This window comes from Echinops telfairi, unplaced genomic scaffold, assembly GCF_000313985.2.
Source record: "Echinops telfairi isolate 266 unplaced genomic scaffold, ASM31398v2 ScPeMD7_7468;HRSCAF=8506_0, whole genome shotgun sequence".
NCBI lineage: Eukaryota > Metazoa > Chordata > Mammalia > Afrosoricida > Tenrecidae > Echinops > Echinops telfairi.
This window is the reverse complement of record NW_022111369.1, coordinates 37,611,321-37,620,672: the sequence shown is the minus strand read 5'-3', so window position 1 is coordinate 37,620,672 and position 9,352 is coordinate 37,611,321. Positions and strand designations below refer to the sequence as shown.

The 9,352-nt window shown below is 38.2% G+C and overlaps 1 protein-coding gene across 2 annotated transcripts in view; it reads right to left on the bottom strand.

Moving 5' to 3' along the window:
* Positions 1-9,352, bottom strand: part of RASGEF1B (RasGEF domain family member 1B) — a 757,783-nt gene that overhangs the window by 498,313 nt on the left and 250,118 nt on the right. For both annotated transcript variants that reach the window (XM_045284136.1, XM_045284137.1), the window contains exon 3: positions 4,388-4,441. In XM_045284136.1, coding sequence (XP_045140071.1) covers positions 4,388-4,441 — 54 coding nt within the window. The remainder of the gene's footprint in view (positions 1-4,387; positions 4,442-9,352) is intronic.

Genomic DNA, 9,352 nt, shown 5'->3' with positions numbered 1-9,352 from the left:
TTGATTTAACAGTTGCCCCATTTTGGCTTCTTCCTGGGCATGAATTGCGCATGCTTTTAAGCACCTGAACTGCATCCTTTCTTTCTGTCGCCCTGGAGCAGAGCAAAAGGTACTCTTTATCGAAGTTGAACTTGGCTCTGCACTGGTGGGCAGGCTCAGTCTTCTCAGAATGCACAGTGTTCAAACCGCTTAAATATATTCTACCTCAAAAGAGATCTTCCCTCCACCCCATCATCCCCTCCAACGGGTCATTTCTCTTTTCTTTCTGCAATTAACTCGCCAAAGGAGAACTCCGTGTAATCGTATCTACTTCTTCACCTTGCTCAAGCCCAGACTCATTACAACCTGCCTCTTGGTCCCATTACTTTGATCTTGTGAAAGCCAGCAATGACTGACTATGCTAAAACCGATGGATAATTAATTTATCCCTTCCTCTGTCCTTATTTTACTCACCTTCTTAGGAGACGATTCTGACACTAATGACAGTCCCTCGCATCTAGACTTTTCTTTTTGATGGAGCTGATTTCTGTGACAAGACTCTTCTGGTGTCTTCCATTCTCTACAGCTGTTAAATCAGTCTCCTTCACAGACCCTAGTCTCCTCCAAGGCCTTATACATCGATATTCTTTAATATTCTTGTATTTCTTTCTTCTTTCACAGCTCCATACCTTTCCTGGGTAGTCTCATCTATTCCACTCTTTCCATAATTCTCTATATACATATCACTCCCATATCCCTGTCTCCAGTCCGCAATGCATTCATTAATTCTAAGTCTATATTCCAAGCCACCCATTGGCTATCCTTACTAGGATACATTGCAAACACCACAACTTTGATATGTACCAATAGGAATTCATCAACTCACCTGAAGTTCATACACAGCAGAAGGTCCTTATATCCAAAGGTGGCACCACTATTTGAAAGTTGCATGTCAGAAGTCTGAAATTCCTTCTAAGGTACTTCCTCTCTATTACCTTTTTTTTTACATATAACAGTTTAGTTGACATATAATTCATGTACCATACAATTCAATAGTTTGAATATATTTCTATCACTATATTTTATCGCCTAAATATATCTTGATCCCCACTGCCATTTTTCAAATCCTGGCCACTGCTATCTCTCCCTAGATAATTGTAGTTGACTTCATGTCTAAAACTAGATTTCATGTCGAAAATCTTACCAGTCCTATCATTCTTCAACCACATAATTTTAAAGGGAGATTATAGACATCACATATACCACATCTATCCTGCCAAGTTCAAAGCCCTTTAAAATTTTTCCAGTTTCACTTCTATTAAGTCTAAAATTTTAATGTAATTTTCCAAAGTCCTCCATGATCAGGCCCTAGTACGTTTTTCCTCTCCAGTCTCCACTTTCCATTTAAAGTTATAGTTTTCAGGCACTCTGAACCTTGTATTGTTCTCCACTTACAAGGACCTCTTGCTTGACATTCACACTTGGATCTCTTCTACCTATGCTTAATTTCCACCTGGCTAATTCCAAGTCATTCATTAAGTCTCTCTGCAAAAGTCCTGCCCCTGCCCCACCTCCACCCACCACCGATAATTTCCCCCTGATTCTTAAATTACGTTATAGTCTCCTGGTATAATAAAAGAAAGAATGAAAAGGACAGAAAAGAAAACCACATATAATCTATCACACTTTTGCTAGTTCCTTGCTTAATGAGTCCTAGAAGTTCTAGATGAAGCCCTGGTAGTTCTTTCAGGTAAGTGTTAGACTGCTATCCACAAGATCATTGGTTCAAGCCCACCCATTGCTCTGCAGGAGAAAGATGAGACTACAGGGGGGTAACCCCCCAAACTGGAATTGTGCTGGTGGAGTGGAGCTTTTGTAGGATGCATTTTTACCTGCTAGGTGAGCATCCTGCAACTCACTCTAAGTTAGCGCACTCCGTGACGCCACCTGGGAAGGTTCTCTCTAGTCACAGTGATTTTTTTCGTAAAAGCAGTTTCACTCTTTTATGTGTGTGATGAATTCATTTTGTGATGAAATTTTGTGATGAATTTTTGTGATGGCTGATTGAAGAGAACAGTGTGAAGCTGCAAACTTTTGTTTCATGCTTGGGAAAAATGCTGTAGAAACTGTTGTGATGTTGAACACAGCTTACAAGAACAACTCTCTGGGAAAATCTCAAATGTATGAGTCGTTTTGACATTTCAAAAAAGGGGAGATGTTGATTGATGACAAACATCATTCTGGACATCCATCAGTTTCCAGAATGGACAAAAATGTCGACTTGTAGTATATTTGGAGTTCATTCCACCAGGTCAGACTGTTAATCAAGCTTTCCATTTAAAGGTTCTGAAAAGATTGCATAACAGTGTGTGACAAAAAAGGCCTGATTTGTGGCAGATGGGGGACTGATCTAGCCACTACAACAATGCACCTGCTCAACAATGCACCTGCTCATATAGCTATCTCAGTGTGCCACTTGTTGGCAAAAAACAGCATGCCTCTCTTGCTCCATGCACCTTACTCACCTGAGCTCACTCCATGTGACTTCTTTTTGTTTCCGTGCATGAAGAGGGACATGAAAGGACAACAATTTGAAGACATATAAGAGGCAAAGAAAAATACAAGGGAGGTGCTGTCAGCTCCCCAAACAGATGAGTTTGAAAAATGTTTCCAAGAATGAATCATAGATTTGACAAATGCATTAAGTGTAATAGAGAGAGTACTTTGAAGGTGCTAAGGTTGTTTTGTAAAAAATTTTAAATATGTAGCTTTTGGGGAAAAAATTCCATTATTTTGGATTCCATCTCTTATCTGCCCTGATAATGATTTATAGCCCTGGCAATCCTGTTTGGACTGCTCTGAGTCAAAATTGCCATGATGGTGGTGGGTTTGTTTGGGTGGTTGGTTTGTAAGTTTTATAAGGGCAAATGTTCTGACACACCTTATATTTCATTATTTTTCAGTGTATGCCACACAGTAGTTAATGAATACTTGTTTATTAAATGGTTTGACTACCAGCAGAAAGTATTCAACTACCAACAGAAAGTTTGCTGTACAAACTCACCTGTAGACCGCTTGGAAGACAGGCTATGTAACATATAGATCACTCTAAGCATAGTGATTGGTCTCTGAAAGGGAAAACCTCCCAAACAATTTCCATTCAGTTGATTCTGATTCATTTCTACCCTGTAGGGTAGAGCCAACTGCCCCACGTGATATCAAAGGGCATGACATTTACAGAAGCAGGCGATCTACTCCATTGTTCTCCCACAGAGTGGCTGGTGAGTGCAAATTGCCAACCTTTAGCAGTTAACAGCCCAGCACTTTAACCACTGTACCACCAGGGATGGAAAGAAACCCCCATGAAACTGTTCTATTTTCATACGTGGGGTCTCTGTGAGTCAGAATCAGCTCCCCAGCAAAGAACAATTCTCAGAGAGCCCAGGACTCATGAAGAGGACAAGACAAATACAGAGGAACTCAGTCAAAAAGGTCATTTCTTGAGCCATCAAAAACCACCAAAATAGTGAAGTGGTTGGCACTTACAGCAGTCCAACTACACATCATCTTGAAAGATCAGTATCCCTCTTCAGTATTTCCACATTAAGCAACATAAGAAATGGAAACAGCGTAACAAACAATGCCACGGCATAAATCCCAAAGAAATGTCAAGACACTAATACATTATGCACAGGTCAACTCATTCTGCACCTGATTTTCCATATTAATAGAGAGTGTCAAAGAATTTTATTTGGAGTGTTTACACTGTGAAATCACATCTTTTCCCACCAGAAGGAGAAGTGCTAGTTAAACTGGAGATTAAAGAGATGGATAAAAGTGACCTCTGGACAATGAGGGCCAGGCATTAGATACGCTGCCGTCACACGCAGTCTTCAGGCATGATCTATTACAGGACGTTTCCCATCAGAAGCTAGTGAGGCTAATCCTTTTGCAAAGCATGACAGCTTCTCAGACTTGGCTGTTGTAAATACAAACCAGATTTTTATATTACATGATCAGCTTTCAAAATGTAAAATCAGTTTTATATTGTATTGGGCTTAGGTTTATTAGATTTAAATTTGCAAACAAAGATATAGACTCCTGCCATGCAGCTTGTACATGTACTGAACTCCTTTGACTTGCATTTTGCAGAATAAAATTTCATATAACAGCAAGATAGAGATATATGGAATCAACGCATCTTTATAACAATATGCTGTCAAAGAGGTAATGGCCGTTACCCACATCTTTTAGAGAGTCATTCAAATACTTTCCTTTGAAGAAAGAGAGCCACCATATGCCATCAAAATAGTATCATTGGTAACCACAGGTTTTCAATGGAATGTTACCAACTCTGAAACCTTTTATTACACTGACAATATTCTTGGATTCTTGAAGGCTTACTTACTTTTTTGTAGTCAGACAAAGACTTCTCCTTGGCCAATGTGCTGAAAATGGTTGTCTGCAAAGTAGAAAGATGGGAAACATATTAGAGCTGTCAAAATGTAATACTATTGACCCTGCCAAGTACATTTCCTGCCAGGTACTCCAAGCCATGACTCTGTTGATATATCAGAGTTTTCCATGTGCCTGCTCTTTACTGCTCCCCTAGATAAACTACACATCATGCAACACTAATTACTAACCACAAGCAATCCACTGTGGTTGCTATTGTTATAAGGTACCTGTAAGTCTCTTTTCACTACTATTGATCCCGTGTACAACAGAATGAAACACTGCCTGGTTTACACCATTCTCAAAATCATTTCTGTCTGAACCCATTGCTGCACTCATTGTATCAATCCATCTCCTTAAGAGTCTTCCTCTTTTTTGTGTGTGACCCTCTGCCTTACCAACCATGATGTCCTTCACCAGGAATTGATTCCTCTCATAAGTTGTATGAAATCTGTGAGACAAAGTCTCACAATCCTTGTTTCTAAGGAGAATTCTGGCTGGATTTCTTCCAAGAGAAATTTATTTATGCTCTGGCACATAGTCTATTTAAAATTCTTCACCAATACCAGCCAAAGTCAAAGGCATCAATTCCTCTTTGGTCTTCCTTTTTCATTGTCTGGCTTTCCAATATATATCCTCTTCAACAAATGTATTGGTGGTTGGTGGCTCCAAGGTTAGTGGAAAATCTGGCGGGGATCCAGCAGCTCTCAAGGTGGTCATTAAGCAGGGAGGTGAAGGCAAAGAAAGTGAGGCTGGCCTCCATAGAGCTCCATGTCTCAGTTGCAGCTCCAAAGGAAGTCGTCAGGTTGTGACTTGATTGACAGGCTAAACTCCACCCATATCTTCTTACAGGTGCCGTGTTGGCACAAAAGACCTAACTATCACAGATCACTTGCAGGGAGTTAGTCAGGTAGCCATCTGCCAAATATCTGCAAATTGATGCATAGGTGCCTCTGGTACTGCGATGATTTATTGGAAAATTTAAACTGTTAAATTTGGTTAATTCCTAGGACCTCACTTTTCACCAATGCCTTCAGTGCAGCTTGGATGACATGATAGTTAAGTTTTGTGTCAACTTGGCTGAGTGAGGTTACTCAGTGGTTTGGCAGGGGAGGCCTAGTCACTGTGAGATCTAATATAATGGAATCAACTCCAGGATGGAGACTGCTGGAGCAGCTTAGTGGTTGTAAGAAAATTAAGGTGGCTTGCAACTCCCTTACTCAGTTCAAACCATGATGTAATTGAAAGGTTTCCTCAGAGGTGTGGTCTTCTTCTGATAAATAGACATTGTGGAAACCTTTGCTGGGTCTAGATTCTGTATCTGGCTCACCAATCTCAGGTTTCTTTGAACTTGCGCACACTTTCTGCCACAGTGCCTCCTAATCCTGGCAGCCATCGGCAGCCTGCCCTTTGCTCTGACAACTGTGGATGAATTTGCTTCTCCAGTCACAAGTCTGACCTACTGACCTTGAATTCATCTGCTTTTATTGTTTCTAGAGTTATTATCCCCAAAACTATAAAGCTATGTGAGTTAAGAGAAGCCTCTAGCTTAACCTTTGACACACGGACTTGAAACTAGACTGGGCTTGATCATGAAAATGGTTCATACAGTCATAAATCTATCTATCTATCTATCTATCTATCTATCTATCTATCTATCTATCATCTATCTACCTATCTATCCATATATCTATCTAGTCATTGGTTTTACTTCTCTAGATGACCCAGCCTAGCACAGATATCTTCGTTTGGCGCCATTGGGTCTTGATCACACGATACTTAATGAAATGGTTGGCTGTTGGCAAATTAAAGGAAGCAGTGACTGTGTATTTCTTCCATCTTCTTTTGACACTTTCTCCTAACTCCAGATAGGATCCTTCAATATTGCACCTCAAGGGTTGACATTTTTCTTGTTCTTTTAATTTGAGAAATGTTGAATGTGTTTTTTCCTTTGAGACTCTAATTAGAAATACTTTCCCACTTCATTATGATGCATTACTTGGTCTTCTTGAGCCACTCTTTAAACTATTCTGTTCAATTATTTTACTTGATCCATTTGCACTATCTGTGGTCAAGAGAAAAATTCAGAGTCTCATCTGATATTCATTATGGTGTTTTCTCCCTTCCCTTTCTTTTTAATGATGTTTGCTTTCTTCATGTCTAATGCCCTTGATGCTATGAGACAACTGGTCTTAAGTGCTCAATAAGCCAAATCTATTCTTGAGATGCTCTCTAAAATCAGGTAGGGTATACTCATGGTCATGCTTTAGCTCTTGAGGATTTGTTTCAATTTTCCTCACCTTCAATATGAATTTGCATAGGAATAATTGATGGGGTATTCCATAATTTGTGTTTGTGCTAGTTCTGACTGATAATATTGAGCTTTCTTCCATAGATGAAGTGGATTCGATTCCACTGTATTTTATTTGGCAAGATCTATGTGTATAGTCACCATTTATTTACTTTTTTAAAGTATTTGCAATAGATAAGGCACTAGTGGTGCATATTTCTATAATATAATCCCCATTGCCCTTTCTACTATCAAGGTCATATTTTCCAACTAGTGATATTTCTGTTTCCAACTTGGCATTCAAAGTGCCTAGTAATTATTAAGAGATCTTGATTGCATGTTTCATTGATTTCTGGCTGCAGAAGCTAGTAAAAGTCATTCATTTCTTCTTTGGCATTAGTAGTTGGTATGAATATTTTCTCACCACTGACACTGCTGTACCTTAGGACAGATCCTAAAATGTTCCTTTTGAAGAGGAATGTAATGTTCCTCTTCAGTTTGTCATTCCTAGCATAGTAGACTATGTGATTATTAAACTGAAAATGGCTAATGTCTATTTCAGTTCACTGTGCCTACAATAGTGATCTTTATGTGCTCCATTCAATTTTTGACAACTTAAAATTTGCCTAGATTCTCACTTTGTACATTTCACCTTCCAATTATTAATGAATGTTTGTAGTTATTTCCTTTCATTTAGAGCCCGGGCACATCAGCAAATGAAGATCCCCAAAGCTTTACTGTGTGCTATTATGGTTGACTGTGTTGAGGAGACAATTTCCCCCAGCTGTATTTTGAGAGTAATCATATGGCATTATATCAGACAATGTTTCCATACTATTCATAAGATTTTCACTGGCCAGTGATTTTAGAAGTATATTGACAGGTTTTTTCCCTTATTCTTTGTTTGGTATTGATTTGTATTTATTTTCATTTCACTAGCAAGGTAACTTAATCACATTAAAACTCACATACCCTTTTTCCCATTTTGATTTATTTATTTTTTAAAAGCATTTTATCGAGGGCTCTTACAGTTATTATCACAGCCATACATACATCTATGAAAGATGACATACTTTGTAAGCACTATGATTCCAGAAAATGCCTCTTTAAACTACACATTATACTCTATCTCGAAAAGATTTATGCAAGAAGTTTAGTCAAATGACAACAAAATTTCAAATGACACATGCTGTGAACTTGAATGATAGAGTGCAGTCTCTACATGCTTAAGATATTTATGAATTTGAAAAACAAGCCAGAGCTTGCACCTCATTTCCACTTTAAAGAAAAATAAAAGTTCACTCTCTCCACAGTTGTCTTCTTAGGTAGCTATAGGTATATCTATTTGATCTGATGAACGACTGAGAAGGCACTTTACATTCAAGTTCATATTGGGTTTTACATATGACATTTTGGGCAATATATACTATGAAGAATTATGCACAGCCATGGTTAATCATATACATGTTTTGAGATATATGTTTCAACATATTCTATCCTATTTTTCTTTCATTATAAAGTTAATATATATTATCAATGAATTAAAATTAATATATATTATCAATATATATTTCCTTCTACCCTGTATTATGCTGGGTTGTTAAGAGAAACAAAACCAGTGCTACTCATATATGTAGAAGAAGGAACTTTATATCAAGAAGTAACTTAATATCAAGAAAGTATCATAGGCCAGCTCAATTCAAGTTCATGGATTCAATGTTTTCCAGAGTCCTCTTCAGACTCACGTACCCGAAGGTCAATGATACATAAAGGTGAAGCAGGATTCAAGGAGATCATAGGCTCTTGGGTGCAGAGTCATATGGATCCAAGATTGGTGGAAACATGGAAGGCTACTGAGATCTCAGTGTCAGGCAGCCCACATGGGGCTGTCCCTGGAAGCAGGCACAGACTTGGAAGGCAGTAAGACAAAGGGGAAGAAAGAGAGGAAGGAGAAATGCCCAGTTTCTCTCTTATATAAAGGCCATATCCCTAGGAGGCATCATCAGGCTGTGACCTGATTGACAGGTGGGACTCCACCCTTCTACAAATGAAAGTTGACATAAAATCTAACTGCCACATCCTTTATCTTCCAAGGTAATAAATAATAAAATGAATGTTCATCCTTTCATAATTTATCTCATGTAAATGAATGTATACATACAGAAGTTTTTTTTCTTTCTTGATATCATACCATCCTACTTAAGAGTAGCATAATATTACCATATCTCCAGGTCAATTCTTAATAACTGATTCATTCTCCTTAGTAACAGCAGAGCATTCCATGGTATAGACCTATTCATATTTATGTATGCATTCCTTTATTTGAGAGAAAAGAGAGGCTTTCGACTCTAGGAAAGAGTAACAGTCTCAGAAACCTAGAGGGTCCGTTCTACCCTGTCCTACAAGGTTGCTGTGAGTCAGTATCAACTCGATGGTAGTGAGTTTTTTGTTTGTTTATTTTTGGTTTTTTCCTAATTTGTATTTATTAAAGTGTTTTCCAGATTTAATTATTTTTGCTTTATTTTGTTTGCTTTCACAAATTATTCTATAATAAACATCTTTCAATAATATAATAGGAGGCTCTAGTGGCACAGGTTTGAAAGTACTAGATTTAAAAATAACCAAAGT